This window comes from Zalophus californianus, chromosome 3 (assembly GCF_009762305.2).
Source record: "Zalophus californianus isolate mZalCal1 chromosome 3, mZalCal1.pri.v2, whole genome shotgun sequence".
NCBI classification, from domain to species: domain Eukaryota; kingdom Metazoa; phylum Chordata; class Mammalia; order Carnivora; family Otariidae; genus Zalophus; species Zalophus californianus.
In genome coordinates, this window is record NC_045597.1 from 172,121,923 (window position 1) to 172,142,168 (window position 20,246).

General features: G+C 36.0%; 1 protein-coding gene across 4 annotated transcripts in view; it reads left to right on the forward strand.

Moving 5' to 3' along the window:
- The window catches only part of SPAG16 (sperm associated antigen 16), a 968,000-nt gene that overhangs the window by 434,024 nt on the left and 513,730 nt on the right, over positions 1-20,246 (forward strand). For all 4 annotated transcript variants that reach the window (XM_027589886.2, XM_027589888.1, XM_027589889.1 and 1 more), the window contains one exon: positions 13,011-13,154. In XM_027589886.2, coding sequence (XP_027445687.1) covers positions 13,011-13,154 — 144 coding nt within the window. The remainder of the gene's footprint in view (positions 1-13,010; positions 13,155-20,246) is intronic.

Here is a 20,246-nt window from a genome sequence, read left to right on the forward strand (position 1 = left end):
AGTGATGTTTTAATTAAATTGAATTTCCTTTGTTACTCACTGTAAGACTGTGTTAGTTTTCTATTGCTGCTATCACACATTACCACAGCATTTAGTGACTTCAATCAGTATACATTTCTGATCTCAAGGTTGTATAGATCAGAAGTCTGGGGAGTCTCACTGGGTCCTCTGCCTAGTATCTCACTAGGCTAAAATCAAAACATCAGCAGGACTGCGCTTTTGTCTGATGGCTCTGAGGTGGAATCTTCTTCCAGGCTCATTCAGGTAGTGGACAAAATTCACTTCTAGGTACCTGTAGAACTGAGGTTCCTTTTTCCTTACTGGCTGCCAGGGTAAGAACAGTTCTTATCTTCTAGAGGTTGTCCACATTCCGTGACTCATTTTCCCCTTCCTTCAAGTTCAAAGCAAGTAAGGTGGGTCAAACCTCATGCTTTGAATATCTCTGACTTAATGTTTCTGTCTCATTTTTTTTCCTGTCTTTAATGGCTTCTGTAAGTCGATTAGACCCACCCTCCAGAATACTTTTCCTACTGTAAGCATATTCCCAGATTCCGGGGATTTGGACATTGTTGGTCCATAACCTCCTCTGAAGCTTTCCGGGTATAATCTGAATTCAGTCCCCATACTCAGAGGGCAGGAAGAGCCTGAATAAAGAGGTGGCCCACTCCAGAGTGGTAGGTGTTTTGAGAAGCAAGGGAACTTACATACAAGGCTTGTCTTGGGTGGCAGCGATATGAGTGGATCCCTGAGACCACCTGCCAAATCTTAAAAGTTTATATAGAGAACTTACCTGGTTCAGTCAAGTATACCATGCAAGTGTTCTCAACATCACATCACTGTCTTAAGGCCATGTCCTTGGAGCAGCTCTGGGAATGGGAAAGGAAAACAGAACCCACAGTCCAAGGGCTGGAGAGAGGATGAGGAGGCTGTGATTGCCTGATCCAGCTCACAAGTCAACCCATGCGCATATCTTTTGAATGACCTCCCCTTCCAGACATGGACATTTTGGGCAGACAATTCTGTTTACCACAGTAACTCACGAAATATCTACTATATGAGAAAGAGCTCTCAAAGCTATTTAAAATAATAATTGGAATAGTTAATTTTATTGAACGCCAGGAATTACACTAAGCACTATTTATGAATTATTTAATCTAATCTCCTATATGAGCTAAAGACACTAATTCCTATTTTACTAAAGAGGAAACCAAGGCTTAGGTATCTTTCAAGTACTAAGTCCAGTTACACAGACCACAGAACCTTTATAGTAACTGCTCTATAGAGCTCCTTTGCTTAAACTGTTGCTGTGATTGTCTTAACCAAAAAAGAAAATTATCATGACATATAAAATTCCTTCTATTTCTGTCAAACTTATAACAGGCTATAACAAAAATAATTTCCTTTTGGCAAAATGTTCTAGAATCAGAGTGATTTTTATTAATACATTTGCAACTTTGTGTTCAGAATTTTCAGTGCCTAAGTTTACCCAAAATAAAGTATTTCCCATGATTATCTGCCCACATCATTCTTTTCTCCCCTTCAGTTTGAATTTTGCTTTACTGCATTAATAATATTGATATAGGTGTGGGGGGAGGGGCGTGGAAGCAGCTGATCTGTTGTATAAGAGGATGAAAAGATATCACATAGAATTATAATAAAATAAGTGAAATTATTAAATCAGATGTAGTTCAACAGGTCACTGAAACCTTATATTGAGAAGAGATAAAGCAGAGTGCACAAGTACACAGAACCTTAGACTTTTAAGCATTCTTACACCTACATGAGTGAGGTAAAGAAAGGACAACAAGACACAAGGGAAGCTTGAATTAGCAGGATTAAGGGTTTGATAAACACTGCAGCAAACACTTACCACCTCTCCTGGTTGCTCTTATAGTGAGTTTCTTTTCCTTGATAAGGACAGTATAAAACACTAAATGTTAAAACATAAACTCTACAGACGTACACATGCCCGCACACATGCATACACGCACATATGCATACATGCACACATAATGCCAAAAGTGGGGGAGGCAGAGCCACATTGCATAGGAAGGCTTTGAATAATTTTCAAAGAGTCTGTGCTGCAGACATTGAATGTTGCATAAAGAAAGTAACTTGAGTTATTTATAAAAGAAGAGTTGATTAAACTGTGTGCTTCAGAGAACTGAGAATAGTACATACCTTTTATTTATCCCACTGAATTGGTAGAAGTCAGGGTAGCTAATAAATCATGGAACTGAGTATCTCTGCAGTTACTCCTGTTCTTTTTGCAATATTGGGCTGGGTAAAAACAAGCTCCGGTGCTTATCTGGGATTGTAGCAGGTTGCTGCTGGGATTGCTCTCCCTGTCCCCTTTTCTTACCCAAAGTGGGTAGTTGGATATAGAACAAGTAGCCACACCTCTTCATTTTTGTTCGTTCACATGGAAAGGAAGATATCAGCATCATTTATGATGCAGAGATAAATTCACGGGAATAAAAGATAAAACAGCACCCTCCCCATGGCAAATTATCAGGACCCATTTCCTGTCTGTTCCTTGTTTTTCTTAATTTGTCATTGTTTGGACCTATTTCTGTCTACCTCATTCCCTCTTTAGGGTTTAAGTCCCACCATCTTATGTGTTTATCAGTTCTCACTTTGACCCAATCGGCCACCTAATTCCACCCTCTGAACTTACATTTTTCATTGTATTCATCAATTCTGGCTGTATACATCTGGTTGCCAACCCTGAACTTAACTTGTTTGTGCTTTCTAAATAGCTTTATTGAGATGTATTTATAACTGAGTTTTACTCTTGTTCCTTCATCCTCACCCATTCGCTGGGAACTGATCGGGGGCTCACTCACTACAGCTCCTCAGCTTCCCTCTAACATCCTCAGCTACATACAGAGAGTGCCAAACTCAGAGTTGAGTGCCCTCTCTTGTCCCCATCACTCCTGCCACATGGTCTCTGACACAAATGAGGCAGGGTGATTTAAACTGAATCAGTCATGGGGCGCCCGGGTGGTTCAGTCAGTTAAGCATCTGCCTTCGGCTCAGGTCATGATCCCAGGGTCCTGGGATCGAGCCCCACATCAGGCTCCCTGCTTGGCGGGAAGCCTGCTTCTCCCTTTCCCACTCCCTCTGCTTGTGTTTCCTCTCTCGCTGTCTCTCTCTCTGTCAAAAAAAAGTAAAAATAAAATCTTTCAAAAATAAAAAAATAAACTGAATCAGTCTTAGCACGTTTTAATCTAGAAATTGGAAGTCAGACTGATCTATTTAACCTATGATCATTTCAATATGTTCCTTAAATTCCAAAATGTATTTATAAAAAGTTCTGAATTTACTCACTGTTCTTCAATAATAAAATAACCATAAATAATTAATATTGACTTTCAAATTTATTTATCAAATAGGTACCAAAAAAGGTGTCAAAAGTTAAATATCATAATCCTCACATTGGCTTGGTGGTTACTAACAAATTTGGTCAAGTTCAGAACAGAATTCTGTACTATATCATGTAAATTTACCTTAATTCCATGTGTTAAGTAGTAATGCTTCCAATTATTCCTTGATTATCTATCTAGGTTATATTTTTAAATATCCTCCTGGAAAAGAGATTTTGTGATAGAGCTCTTGCCATGGGGATGTTTGACTTTAGCTTAAAAAAAGCATCTACTCTGTGTCACTAATATACTAAGATGTGAAATGGAAAATATTTATATTCATAGCTACACAGAGTTCTTGTAAATTGCTGAAACATGAAATAACCAAATAAACTTTATTATTGAAATGGGTTTCTTAAGAACATAAATGTGTGTAATGTAACTTTCAAACCTGTTAAACCATAAAGAACTACAACGATTTCATAACAGGAAGCACAGTGTGTATAAAACTATGTAGCATAAAATGTTCAGCTGCTAAAGTAACAGGAAGGTTCCAGGAGGTATTTTCATAAACCTGGAAACAGTTAACCTGTTTTGATGATCTCCCGCCTTCCATTTACCTGAATAGCAGGGCCTGGCTTCCTTTGTCTTTGGAGTTTATAAATTTAATTTAGTTGAATCTGTATTTTGAAATGATCTTTTATATATTCGAAAGTTCAACAACTTCTGGAGAAAATGGAATGGTATTATTCAGATTAAAAGTACCTTTTCTAAGTTTTGTTTTATTTGGTAAGTAAAAAAAGAATAAAGTGAAGGAGACAGAATAAATGACATCACACTTTTTATGTGAGGAAGCAGAGACATAATAAATTTAAATGACTTTTGTTCAAGGCCACTGGTCCCAGGCCTTAAGAGTTTTCTTTTTGAAAGATACTTCGGAAATGGCACCACTTATGCGCTCACCTGAGTGGGAATATTCCCCACCCTGTGAAACACGGACATCCAGCTGTGCAAATGAGGTCATAGGACATTTTTAAAGATTATTAGGCTGCATATTTGCATGTTTGTTGGCTTTTTCATAAATGACCTTTGAATTGAGTGTTAGTGGAAAATCTTTACCTTTGCATGTGATTTGGAGAATTCTTTTCATATTAAAACACAATGAATCATGGAACACTACATCAAAAACTAATGATGTAATGTGTGGTGATTAACATAACATAATAAAAAAAAACACAAATTGACAAAGCTCAATGGAGCATTTATATTAGTTTATAGACATTAGTATAACAAAAATAGTATTATGCTTATTTATAAGTAGCTGATTTAACTTAATTAAGATTAGCTAAGATTGGGCTTTAACCTGAAAACTTCTCCTAGAAAACTGATAATATTTGAAATTAAACTAATACTTTAGTTTAAAAATATACATTTGTGCCATGTAATTCAAAGAAAACAAAGATTTTGGGGAAGTTGTATGGAACTGCTTCTTCACCTGGGTTGAGAAAAGCCAATTTATATCTCGTTAAAAAGGCTTTGGGTTTAGTCGATGAACTGCTTATACGTGTGTTGTTACATAATGTGTGTGTGAATTCGTTCTTTTGATATATGGCTTTTTAAATATCTATTGAGTAATCTAAGTCAGTGGTGAAGGCCTTTCGCCACTGATGACCCCAGAACACACATCCAGCCCTCCCTGCCTCTTACCTGTTGATGATCGGATTAGCACTACCAGCCAGGTAGCAGGACAAAGGGAAGACTATTTGATATGCCACTGTACTCCAGATTTACTGTACATATAAAGTTGAAAAAACATTGAACAAGAAAAATAAAAAGAATTTAGCCTTTCTGGCTACCATTCAGGGCATTATTAATAAAACCATAAACTATGAAAATGCCCCACCTATTTAGTAAAAATGAAAGGAAGTTGCTACTTTCCAGACCTCGACAATATAAATTAGACTTAGCTTTGAATAAACTCTATGGTATCACAGTTTTTAAACTTAAAGTGACAGGAAGTATTAAGATTTAATATTTTCACTTTCTCTTAGCTGACCTCTGAAAATGAATGTGACTTGATATCTTATTTTGACAGATTTCTAACTGTTTTTTTTTTGCGCATATTTGTTTTATGACTTTTATTCCATTTTACTTTGGCACTTTTTAAAGTCCACTTAATTATTTAATATTCTTTGTTGGTGAGAACAACTATGAGTTGACTCTTCCTAAAGATAATGATGAAACTATTAATATACTAAAGTGATATCTGTCATAATAATGAGGAGCTATCTGTTAAATGGATCTAAAGCCATTATTCTTAGGTTATAGCTGTATATACTTCTAGCTAAATGTCCTGATTTCTTCTCTTGCTCTGTCCTTTTCATTTTCCACATAGCAACTAGAGAGAGCTTTTAAATACTTATCAACCACATACCATTCTCCTACTTAAAACCATTCGATGATCTTAGGATATATTTTAGTCTTCTTGTCTCAGTCTATGGGGCCCTACATCTTCTGGTCCTTGTCTTTCTACTGTTCCTCATCCATCCTCAACACAGTCCTGCTTGCCTGCTCTCTGCAGTCACTCTGACCTTCCTTCTAGTCCACTGAATACATCAGCTGCTTTCAGCCATAGTGCTTTTGCACATGCAGTCACCAGTACCTGAAACCACCTGCCCCTAAATCATCCTAAAGATGCTTCTTCCTTCTTGCCATTCTGATTTCAGCTTCTTGCCACTCTGATGTTACATCTTCGATGAGGACTCCCCTAACCACCTCATCAAAAATAGCATTCCCCCCACAAATCATTGCCATATCACTTTGTTATATTTTTCTTATAGATGAATTATTTTGTTCAGTTATTTTATTGTTACTGTTTCCCTCCATTCACATGTAAATGAATGAAGTGATGTGGGTGATGCCCCTGTCTGTTTTGCATACTGCATCATAGGCTTTTGATATATATTTGTGAAATAATGAAAAAAAGTTGCACATTAGAGTTCTTTGTAAATCCTGAAGCATATCCAATTATAAGATGCAATTATTAGCTGAGGAACAATGAGACAAGTCTTTTATATATATTTGTCCTGGTAAGCTGGATAAAAACATGTGCGAGTGTGCGCTGTCCTAAAGGATAAGTAGATAAGCGGTCACCCAAAGTTTATGGGGCACACATTTTGATATTGATTCCTTTTCAAACTACTGTGCATCTTCTGTGATGGAAATAATTACAGCCTATGAACTGAAGTGAAGGAAACATTTACAATGCTGAATAACCTCAAGTGAAGACAGGGTTATCTAATTAGTCTTTCTTGTGACAATCTTTTTTTGGATTAATATTCTTCTCTTTGAAAAGTCTAACAGTGGTGCTTATGTCATCGACTCTACTGATAATTAATAGTGTTCGCCATACACCTACACATATTCCTTCCAAAATATTCTTGTGTAATGCCACTACTGAAAAGAGCAATTTCAATTAGAGAGGAGAGCTTTTGAAGTATATATCATGTGGTCTGTTATAAGGACTGTGTCCTATTATAAAAGAAAAATCTCCCATAGAACATAGTAGTTTATGTAACTTGCCTGGGATATTGTTTAACAAAACATTTTATAGATACTTCATCAGAACATGACTTGATAAAGAAGCAGGACTAGCATTCATCCACATTCTTCTTTTTTTAAATCCTTAAGATGTTTTCCTATACTATTTCCACCCTAGTCACAAGCTTATTAACTTGGGAATGCGGTGACAGGGCCTTTGTCTTCGAATCTTGTAATTATAATTAATAGTAAGTTAAAGGGAAGCAGAAAGCTTATATTCAAAGTTTAAAGTAAAATGACTTTGTGGCACTTAGGGCAAGTGCCAGGAAGATATTAATTATTCTTATTATTCTTATTATTATTCTCATTATTCTTATTAATTAGAACTTCAGGAAGACAACTTTGAGAAGCAAAGTCATTTTATGGTTACGAGAGGGACACCTATTTATGGGCAGAGCTTGGGGAGAGGAACTGTGTTGTTCTTATCTGAGGATGCCTAGGGCCTAGCAGAGGCTTTCCCAGATGGCCCACAACTACTTTGTGCCAGTTGTATACATGAAGACAGAGATAGGAGTCAGTGTATACATACTGTCTACTGTTTCCCTCAATGAATTTCTAAAAGTCATATCATGAAATAAACAACCACAAAAACATCATTATGTTTACTTGTGAAAGTATTATGTGTGGGGGCTGCATTTTCACCAGATGATTTATCACCATATAAAGCCCAGCAGTGGCCAATGTCTGTCAAAGTCACATGGAAACATCATTTCTCTCTAAGTATCTACAATTTTAAATACTAAATTTACTACCAATGTTCTTTAAAAGAAGCATTGTGGTTTATAGAAATTAGCTACATGAAGGGCTGGTTTACAATGAAGTGCAATAGTGTTGAATAATAATTGCTAACTTTAATGGAGAGCCAACTATGTTCAGGTATTGTTTTAACCACTTTACATATATCAACTTATTTTATCCTCACAACACCTCTATGAATGAGGCTTATGATTCCGTCCTTTTCACAAATATGGAAACTGAGACTGAGAGTTTATACAATGTAATTAGCTACTAAGGAATTTGTAGGTCAATATTCAAATCTAGGCATGCTGGCCGCAGGGACTCTGTCTATGCTGTGATAGTGTTCACTGAGTGTTCATTACTTGCCTACCACTATTCTAAGTCCTGTATATGTATTTGCTTATTTAATTCTCAAAACAAATCTATGAGGTCAATACTATATTCTTCCCATTTTTCAAATGAGGAAGCTGAGGAAAAGGCTAGTGAAGTGACTTATCTGAGGATGCCTAGCAAATAAACACTGGGGCAAGAGTTCAAACTCACATCTTACTCTGGACCCTATACTCTTAAACACTAGGCTACTTCATTCATGCCATGCAAATGCTTTACATCAGGAGTAGGCAAACTAGGGCCCAAAAGCCAAATCTGGCCCACCACCTGGTTTTGTAAATAAAGTTTTATTGGAACACAACCTTACTTTTTCATTTATGTTTTGTTTATTGCTGCTTTCATTCTACAATGGCAGAGTCGAGTAGTTATGGCAGAGACCATATGGTACATAAGCCTAAAATATTTACTATCTGGCCCTTTACAGAAAAAGTTGTCCAACTTCTACTTTAGATCATAAGTAGTTCTTTCTCAATCATCTTTCATTCATCCCCCACCACTCTGAACCTAGCCAGTGCCCAATTTCCGGAAAATAACAAGTGATAGTAATTAAAGCCTTTCAAACACCATTAGAAAAGTGACCAAAGAAAAAAAAATCAGTTCCATAGAAACTTAAAGGTGCATCTCAATAAATCCTTTAGATAGAAATAAGACAACATCCTAGGGTTGGTTTCTTCCCCTGTTGTCATAATAAAAAAAGGAAGGAAGGAAGGAAGGAAGAAAGAAAAAGAAAGAAAGAAAGAAAAAGAAAGAAAGAAAGAAAGAAAGAAAGAAAGAAAGAAAGAAAGAAAGAAAGAAAGAAAGAAGAAAAAGAAAGAAAAAGAAAGAAAGAAAAAGAAAGAAAGAAAGAAAGAAAGAAAGAAAGAAAGAAAAAAAGAAAGAAAAGAAAGAAAGAAAGAAAGAAAGAAAGAAAGAAAGAAAGAAAGAAAGAAAGAAAGAAAGAAAGAAAGAAAGAAAGAAAGAAAAGAAAGAAAAAAGGCAGTTGAGGTTCTGAGCTCACTCTACTGAGAGACATGGCTTCTGTAGACAGTCCACTCATATTCATGTCCTCACTCTACCACTTCCTGGCTTCATGACCTTGAGCAGATCACTTAACCTGTATGTGTGCCATTCCCTGATCTGCAAAATGGGTATAACTGTAGACCTAACTCCTAGGGGCATTATGACCATTAAATGAGTTAATGTTTGTAATTTTGTTATCAGAAACTGAATCCTATAAAGTGTTCATTATTTCTCCTGTTGTTCAACTTCTTCAAAAGACTAATTGAGAGATAAGCAGAATGATAAAACTTGAAAATACTGGGGAAATTCTCAATGAATTAAAAGCCTGTGGAATCAATGCTTGCTAAACATCCTTCTACGTTTTTCTTTACAAAGTGCGATATGAAAATAGGTGGATAAAAACTCAGTGCCCTCTGACAGCTTGAAGTACAAGTCTCATAATAGTAGCACAAGAGAATGAGATATTTAATAAAGATCTTATTAAGTGCAACATATACTACATCAGCACAGAAGCCTAATGCAGACAGGACTGTTAGAGAATGCTACTCACCTGATTTCCCCTACAGCACCAGAGCATTTTAATTGTAAATGGTTGGGTCCACTAAAGCCTTTAAGACATTCACATGTCAAGTAGTACCCAATTCTGATATATACACTGACAGTTCCTAGATGTGTCACCTATCATCCCCAAAAGTTTCCTCCCACCCACATTATTATTATTATGTAGTATAAAATAACATCTACCCTCTTAGAAATTTTTAAGTATACAATACAATATTATTGACTGTATGTTATACAATAGTGTTATATGACATAGTGTTAATAGTGACTAAATGACTTAAGCATTTATGGGAAATGATAATATCACCAATTTCTGTAATAAGAATTGTTGATGTTTAAAATACACACATATAAATAATGAACTATGAAAGACTAATACTAAGTAGAAGTCGCTAAAATCATGAACCCCAAAATCATGAGACTATCTTAAGTTCAAAGTCAGCCTCCATCCATTACTGAATGTGAACTTGAACAACTTATATAATATCTCAACCTCTGTTTACTTAGTCATAAAATAACAAAACTTATAGCACCAACGTCAGTCACTCAGTCAGATACTTGACAAAATTTATGGAATAACTGCTATGCATGTGCCAGTCGCTGTTGGGGCTGAGTATACAGCAAGCACACAACAAACAAACAGGCCTAACCCACTGCTCTCCTGAGCTTTTATTCTACATGTGATAAGTAAACACTTAGTATAAATTCTGGTGCACATTCAGTTTTCATACAGTGCTAGATATCATTACTGTTAACTGATGAGGAAGAGGAGGAAGATTTCAGACACCAGTGCCTCACTGTGGAGTTTGGTAATAACACTGAACTTAAGTATCTTGGAAATATTTCTGGTCTGTGGCCCTTAACTTGTGTTCCCAATCTTGATCTTCCACACAGAGTGATCTGAGTTGTGATTTGCCAGTCTTGATCGGGGGTCTTTATTACTATGACCCAGTCTTTGCTGATATACTTATTCAGTGACTAATTCAATAATAAGTATTGATTGTTATGAAAACATTCTCATCTATATATGCTGGGTATATTTCTGTTCACTTAAAGACCATTTAATGGATGGGGATTCCTGGGTGGCTTGGTTGGGTAAGTGATTGACTCTTGGTTTTGGCTCAGGTCATGATCTCAGGGTCCTCTGTGCTCAGCATGGAGTCTGCTTCCCCTTTCCCTCTCCATCTGCCCCTCCCTCCATTTATGCACTCTCTCTCTCTCTCTCAAGTAAATAAATACATATTTTTAAAAAGACCATTTCGTGGATGAGGTAAAAAATTCCATTAAAAATGGAATATCTGTGCTTGATCAAAATTTGTCTGGAATGATTATAAGAAAACTCATTTATAGATAAGAGACACTTAAAAAAAAAAAAGAATCATTGTTAGAAAAGGTTTATATGAGCAAAGAAACCAGAGACTGTGATGAGTAGGATCAGACCATACAAAGTGAAAGTAAACATTACAGGTGGTTTGGAGGAGGCCCCAAATTAGAAGGGATCAGAAGGAGTCTGGAAAAACACTTTCAAAACTGAAAAACACTTTCAAAACTGATTAACTACCAATGAGGTTGTGTTTATATTTTTTCCTTAACTTCTACAAATAACTCCCTCACAAAAGTCATTTTGGAAACTTATCTTTCAAAGTCCTTAAAGACATCAATGATTTTAGTTATCTTACTTAAAGAGGGTAATTTATCATATAGTCAAGTGTGCACGTGTCTGCCAGGAAAGCTTCAAGTCAACATATATCATACTCAGTAGCTTCAAGGATTTGGTTTGCCTTCTTATGTGTGTTTGAATATAGAATTCATTTCAATATGACATTTTTTACCTCTCATCATATTTTTCTTCTAATTAAGTTCTATAAATGTATCCTGAGCCACATTTGAGCTGTAATAAATTCCTTTCCTGAAATGGCCTTCTGAAAGTCACAAACCAACATTGTGATAAATTACAAAATGACTAATTTCCCTTTTGTGTTTATTCTGAGCAGCAGAATGCTAGAGAAAAATGAAGCAGTGTTTCACTAGAAAGAAGGTCCTGCTTGTAGTGATTACATGCCTGTAAATTGAATATTTCCAACAGTGACTGACCCCAGCAGATTTCCAAAACTGTAGAGGTCTAATGCAAGGACATAATTTTGCAGCCCCAAATTTTGGGATTTAATGGTATTACTGGAAGGGATCCATAATGGGGAAAATTTTGCTCTCATGTAAGCCCTGGAGTCAACGATGTAGGTGTGGACTGAGACCATGATGTCATTGGGAAATTGATTTCCTAAATTCTGTATAGCAGAAGAAAGGAACAAGGCCATTCATAGAATGGACAGCAGGAGAAATTAATGTGTAATTTTTATTTTTTAAGTTATTTGTTTTACTTCACTATATAGGCAAGTAAATGCATTATGTCTTTGATATGAGATGGCTATGTTGAAATTGAACAATTTGTTGGTAATATATAGGCTGGTATTTTAATAGGTGCTTAACATTGGGCACATTTGTTCCTATTACATTGTAAAGCATAGATGAAACTCTATATAAATAAGATTAAAGCATTGCCATAGATAAAATATAAGGCATTAACCTTGTAGACTCTTGATTTTAGAATGGTTTAATTCCAATATTGAAATAGCCACAATGATCATAGCCCAGTTCAAATAATACTGCTTAATGTGTTAATCATTAATTTTACATACTTCTTCTCATTTCCCTCTATGCCTTTATAGAGTGGGAATTGCCTTATGCATCCTGAATTCGTTACCGTAATTTGTGTACTGTGCATTGACTGAAGCCAATTTAAGTGGCAAAATTAGCTTAGAATTTGAGCTTCTTCACTTTGTGTAGATAGTGGGCCATGGAGTTAATGTTTCATTTATAGTATTTGTTATAGAGCTATGATAATGTGGTTATGATTCATGATCTTTTCCTAGATAATGCCTGATTTAAGATACACTGTAGTCTGAAAAGTATCTTGATTTTCTATAATAAGCATGGCTACTGGTCCAAATATCCTAACACCAAATTATCACTGACATAAATTTTCCTCTGTAAAAAGAAAATCAGAATTATTGTTTTCAAATCAGGATTAAGATATTCACCTAAACGAATCATCTTATTTTGCAAATGAGGAATCTGAGATCCAGTGACGTTTATTGGATTGATGGTGATCAGAAACCTGTAAGCATTAGAGCAATAGCCAGGACATAGAACTTGGCTCTTCTGATTCCCGAGCCAACACTCAGCGAGCGGTCCTGCCTTGCTGAGACGGGATAACCCCTGTCATTTCATTTATTCGAAATGTGGAATCATTTGCTCTTATCTCCCCATAACACTCTTTTCTTGTCTCTCCCTCTGCAGCATCATCATGCACCCCCGCAAAGACATCCTAGTCACCTGTGGGGAGGACCGCCTCTGGAAGTTGGTGGGGCTCCCCAAAGGCAACGTGCTTCTCACAGGATTCGGCCACACCGACTGGCTTTCCAAGTGCTGCTTCCATCCCAGGTCAGTACACACAACTCCCTGAACCTGCCTACTCTTTCCAGGAATACACTTATTTACTCTGTTTTGTCACTCTACTGGCTTTTTTTTTTTTTTTTAACCACTCTATTGAAGTATGAATGACATACAAAAAATTGTGCAAAGTTAATGCATGAAACTTGGTAAGTTTGAAGATAAGTATACATCCTTAAACCACCACTACAATCTATGCCGTAAACATACCCAAAAGTTTCCTCCCACCCACATTATTATTATTATTTATTATAAAATACTTAATATAACATCTACCCTCTTAGAAATTTTTAAGTATACAATACAATATTATTGACTGTATGTTATACAGTAGATCTCTAGGATTTAGTCATCTTGTATAAATGAAACTTTATACTTTGCTGCTTTGATGACACTTTTCTCTCTGGAACCCCACACGCTCCACTGAATTTTGAGACACGTAGATAAATGCTTTTTTTTGGCTTTCATTATATTGACTTTAGATTGAATGCTTTTGATATTTGGAACATTTGGAACACATTTAACAAAAGTAGTAAGTATCCCAGGACAAGCACTATTAATGTTCCTTGTACACACAAGCTCTGACAAGGCACATGGACTTCTAGTCAAGAATACATGCCAGTGTTTGCTTTGCTTCTGTTAATCTTGCAGCTTTTCCTCTTAGAATTAAGTTATCTACCAAAAAGAATCAGAAGGCAGTGATCAATTTCTTTAAAAAATTTAATGACACTCAAGATATTAAAGATAACAAAGCAAAAGTGAAAGCATCGAACCCTGTAATTGCAGAATTCACTATATTTTGGTACCCAGAGGCCAAGGGCACAGAAGTAAAGACATTGTTAAACACATAGATAATGTTATTTCTAGTGGCAGAAAGCTCTGCCCACACTTGTTCCTGGGGGCAACTCCTACCCGCAGTCCTGACTGTATTCTCTTGCTCATCGTTCATTTAACATTTGTAAATACTCTTGCATCTGGCTCTAACACTCTCTGGTCTAGGTACTCTTGGAGACTCAGTTCTTGGTACAATTTCTAAACCATTCCATTGGGAAATTTTGTTCTTAGGAGGATTCTATTGATTTATTTTCAAATTTTCAAAATTTTCAATTTTGTTTTCACAAAATTCCCTTTCTTTTTAAATTGTCTTTGTCTTATCAAATGCCAATGAAATTAGATTTAAATAAAAATAAACTAAATTGTTCAGAAATTTGTGAGTTAATGAGAAAAGTGAGTTGATTTATTTTAATTTTTGAAATGCTCCTCAAAGTGTAATTTATTTTTGGTACTAGGTGTGTGAACCTAATTTTTAAACATTTCATATCTGGTATATAGATAAACAGATTCACACCACTCCTCACCCCTTAGGAACATAAAGCCCGTCTTGGCTAGCAGAGACAACGCAATTAGTAGTATAGTCTATCACTTTTGTAGCTGCTGGGCATGCTAATCAGATTTCCATAATACCCTGTTACCATGGCAGCCAGTGACTCAGAGATTTTCTCATTAGTGCTTGACCAGCACAAGGTCCTTTTAATAGATCTTCCTGTTTTCCCACTCAATTACTGAAATTGAAATGAGGTGAAATACATCATTATTCACTCATAATATGAATTTACATTCAGTACTTTCTTTGGCAGAATTGTAGTAAAATGCAGCTACACTCTTTTTTTTTCTAGTACATAGGGTAAAAATAATGAGAAACAAATATATTTAACCTTAAATGTTTTTAAGTGAGAGATATTGAATAGCCAGTGTTCTTTTTGTAGAATTAATGAAAAATAATAAGTGATTATTAGAAACAACAAGAAAACAATCTCTTTTATATTTGGGATAGAAATCAATTCATAAAAAGTTTATATTTGAAACCTCAAAAAATTTATAATGTGAATTAACACTGATGCCCATATGCACATAATATATGTATAATACATTTATTTAGTATATATATAATGTTTATGTTTTAAAATTTGTTGAAATTTATACTTTCTGAAATTTAAATTTGTGACATTTGATTTTTCTTATGGTTTAGGTAATTTGATCAGTAAAAAATAGTTTATTGTTGAAGGTAATTTTTTTTCTATTTCTCTATATACTCATCTATAATTAAAAATTAAACACAAAATAAATTTGATTCAAATAGGATACTTCAATATTTAGTTGGATCTTTGACTAGTGAATGCAATTATAGTCTTTCTCAGACCCCATCTGTGTGATCAGCTTGATTCTGCTCCCTTGGAAGAGGCTCAGAGTGGACACACTATATACTTACACATACCTGTGTCTTCACATAGGATAAGAAACTTGTACATTTTAATTTTTAATTGTAGTTGTTCCTAGCTGCAACTAGGAAATGTAACTTAATGTAACTTCTGGTTGGATGTCTTCCTGATTACTATGACATTCAATGCAGTGTCTCTTCTTCCACAGTGACATAACCCAAATTTCTTTTGGGGGTCAGTCCTCTGTGATATGACAGTGGTATACCCTGACTTACCCAAATTAGTCTTTGTTGTCCTATTTCCTTTGCCATAGTAGACCTCTTCAATGAATAAACGATAAAGGCAACAGTCATAGTAATGTTAATATCAGGCAAAGAAGGATTGACAGATGAAAAAAATAAAATGAGAAGATGACTTCTCACTTGAGGATTTAGATAATATGATGCGGAAATATATAAAACAAAAGATCTGGTAAATATAGGAAGATTCTGACAAAACTATAGTCATCAGAGTCAAAGATTATCTCAGTTTTTAATCTGTCAAGTAAACAAAATTACAATGAAACTAGAGGAACTAATGAAATAGTAAGTGTATTTAGTAGTATATGTTGAACTTTATACTTTATGAAGAGAAAATATAGATTCTTTGAAATCATTTATTGTTGGTTTTTTTTAAACATATAAATCTTACACCAAAAATTTAGTGTAAATAAGTTCTTCAGAATAGATATTATACAATCTGTAATTTGTGAGCAAGATTTAATAAAAAGAGAAAATCAATAACTAAAATAAAACTTGTATTATTAAAAAGTAAATAAGTGAATATTGTGTCACAGAGGGACTGTAAACTGTTACTACCTAGTTGGTAAACAATCACTACCACAATACTTACCAAATGTATGAGATGTAACCAAAGCTGTAGTCAGAGTAAAATTCATAGCTTTCAATGCTTTAGTATTAAACAATCACTACCACAATACTTACCAAATGTATGAGATGTAACCAAAGCTGTAGTCAGAGTAAAATTCATAGCTTTCAATGCTTTAGTATTTCTCTTTAAAAAAAGAGAAAATAAATAAATTATATATTCAAATTAAAAAATACAACTGGTCAACAAAATGTAGAAGAGCAAAAGAATGAATAAATGAAAAATAGAAATTAAATTAGAATAAAAAGAGTGAATATGTATTAATCTAAAAGGTTTTTTGAGAAAAAATGGTAAAATAAGAAACTATAATAATATAAGTAGATACCTCAAAAAAACTACTGGAAAAATAAAAGTGAGGAGACAGAAATATAAACCTTAGTGATTTGGGAGGAGTTAAAGCCACAGAGATAAAATATAGGTACATTTTGTATATATATACATACACACACACACACACACACACACACGTTTGGAACTTTTGATAAAATAATGATTTCTATAAAAGTAAACATTACCAACACTGAATCAATGGAATGTTAACCCAGAATAGATTAATAACAATGGAAAAAAAAAAAGAGTTCTGGAATTTCTACCTTACATTCCTATGTTGAGCAGTTCTATTTGTTGAGTTTTAAAACTTTAAAAAAAATCAATTTTTAGGTTCAAGGAATTCTTTGTAGGCAAGGAAAATAAGGAAATTTTATTGCTGGTTTTAAAAATATAGCAAATACATAACTCTAAACTGAACAAATGCAGTCCCCCCCATAACTATAGGCCCATTTCACGATTATAGATGCAAAACTTTTAAAGAGAAAGTAGAAAATGGAATTCAGTCATATGTTTAAAAAAAGCAATATATAATGACCAAATAAGATTTATATTTGAAAAGTGTGGAAAACATAAATGATTCAACTCAGGACATTTTAGTATGTTATAATAGTAGATAAATATTGAAAAGTATTTTAAAATGGTTGAATAAAAATCTAGAATCTGTACTTATGGCACACATGTTTGCAAATAGTGTTAAGCCTCATGTGTTGGAATTGGCAAGGAGAATAGATTTTGGAACAGCTGGGAAACTAAGAAAATCTGGTGGGTGAATGTAGAATCTGGATGCCATGGAGTTAGATAGATCAAAAGAGGAATGGAGGGGGCGGAGCAAGATGGCGGAGGAGTAGGAGACCTAGATTTTGTCTGGTCTCAGGAATTCAACTGAATAGGGATCAAACCATTCTGAACACCTACGAACTCAACAGGAGATCGAACAGGAGAGTAGCAACAACTCTCTGAACAGAGAAGCGACCACTTACTGGAAGGTAGGACGTGCGGAGAAGTGAATCCGAGGCGATATTCGGGAGGATAGACGGCGGGGGAGGGGCCTCCGCCGGCCGCTTCTGGCAAGGGCTAGAGCCGCAGAGCACAAAATCGGACCTTTTAAAAGTTGGCTCGGCGGAGGGACGTCGCTGCAGTGGCTAAGCGGGGGGTGGAATCCTCCCGGGACAGTGTGGTCTCAGGACCCTTGGGGTCACAGAGAGACCGGGGGTGCCTGAGTGTGGCAGAGCTCCCAGGTGTCGGGGCGGGGAAGCCGGCTGCAGAGACGGAGCAGAGTCGCGGGCTCTCAGCTCGGGGTTGCCATAAACTGTGATCTGCGGCCCAGTCGGGGCACGGCTCCCCCAGCAAGGACCCAACAAGCAGCAGATCCGGGGAGACTCCCCTTCCTTCCCGGGGAGGAGCGGTGCGGGAACGCACTGCAGGGATCTGCTGGATTTGGAGACTCCGAGCGGGGTCGGGTGCCAGAGATAGCAACGCTCGATCACAGGCCGGGTAAGCACGGAGTGCGGCCAGAGACCAGGGACACGGGAGTGACTGCTTTTCTCTGGGGGCGCACTGAGGAGTGGGGCCCCGAGTTCTCGGCTCCTCCGGGCGGAGACTGGGAGGCCGCCATTTTCGCCCTGCTCCTCCAAAGCTGTACCGAGAGCTTGCAGGGAACAAAAGCTCCTGAGAGCAAACTGGAGCAGCTTCCTTAGCCTGGACCGACAAGGGCGGGGCAATTCTGCCTCCGGCAAAGACATTTGGAAACCACAGCAACAGGCCCCTCCCCCAGAAGATCAACACAAACAGCCAGCAAGCCAAGACCAAGTTGATCGATCAAGGAGAATAGGAGAACTCCAGCGCTAGGGGAATACTGCACATAGATTCATGGCTTCTTTTTTTTTTTTTTTTTTTTTTTTTTACCATGATTCATTATTTCATCAAAGTTAATTTTTGTTGACTTTTTTTTATTTTTCTTTTTCCCTTTTTCAACCAACATCTTATAAATCCCTTTTTTTAAAAAAAAAAAAAACATTTTTATTTTTTTTTCATTTTTAGAGTCATATTTTATCCCTTCATAGTAGTTATCCTTGTTTTTGGCATATATATATATAAGTTGTTCTCTCTTTAAAATTTTGAGGTACAGTTTCTTCTAACAGATCAAAATATACCCTAAACCACTAGTGTATGGCTTTGTTCTAGTCTCCTGCCTGATCACATTCTCTCCCTTTTTCCTTTTTTTTTTTTTCCTTAAATCTCCTTTCTTTTTTCAAACAACTTATCTTACCAAGTCCTTTTATAAAATCTTTTATAATTTTCATCTTTACAGTCATCTTCCATCCCTTCATTGTATCAACCCTTATTTTGTACATATATGTCTTTCTTCCTTTAAAATTTTAGGAGGCACTTTTTTCTAACAGACCAAAATACGCCCAAAATCTAGTGTGTGGCACTGATCTATGCACTAGCCTGATCATATTTGATCATATTCTGCCTTTTTTGAATTGTTTTGTTTTTGTTTTTATCTTTTTTTTCTTTTTTTTTTTCTTTTTCTCTTTCTTTTTTCTTTCTTTCCCTTTCTTTTCCCCTGGTTTCAGGTCTTTTCTGATTTGTATACAGTATATTTGCTGGGGACGTTGTAAACCTGTTAGCCTTTTGTTCTCTCATTCATCTATTCTCCTCTGGACAAAATGACAAGACGAAAGAAATCACCTCAGCAAAAAGAACAAGAGGTAGTACCGTCAGCCAGGGACCTACTCAATACGGACATTAGTACGATGTCGGACCTAGAGTTCAGAATCATGACTTTAAAGATACTAGCTGGGCTTGAAAAAAGCGTGGAAGTTATTAGAGAAACCCTTTCTGGAGAAATAAAAGAACTAAAATCTAACCAAATCGAAATCAAAAAGGCTATTGATGAGGTGCAATCAAAAATGGGGGCACTAAATGCTAGGATAAATGAGGCAGAAGAGAGAATCAGCGATATAGAAGACCAAATGATAGAAAATAAAGAGGCTGAGAAAAAGAGAGAGAAACAACTACAGGATCACGAGGGCAGAATTCAAGAGATAAGTGATACAATAAGACGAAACAACATTAGAATAATTGGGATCCCAGAAGAAGAAGAGAGAGAGAGAGGGGCAGAAGGTATATTGGAGCAAATTATAGCAGAGAACTTCCCTAATGTGAGGAAGGAAACAGGCATTAAAATCCAGGAGGCACAGAGAACCCCTCTCAAAATCAATAAAAATAGGTCAACACCCCGACATCTAATAGTAAAACTTACGAGTCTCAGAGACAAAGAGAAAATCCTGAAAGCAGCTCGGGAGAAGAGATATGTAACCTACAATGGTAGAAACATTAGATTGGCAACAGACCTATCCACAGAGACCTGGCAGGCCAGAAAGGACTGGCAAGATATCTTCAGAGCACTAAACGAGAAAAATATGCAGCCAAGAATACTATATCCAGCTAGGCTATCATTGAAAATAGAAGGAGAGATCAAAAGCTTCCAGAACAAACAAAAACTAAAGGAATTTGCAAACACGAAACCAGCCCTCCAAGAAATATTGAGAGGGGTCCTCTAAGCAAAGAGAGAACCTAAAAGCAGCAAAGAGCAGAAACG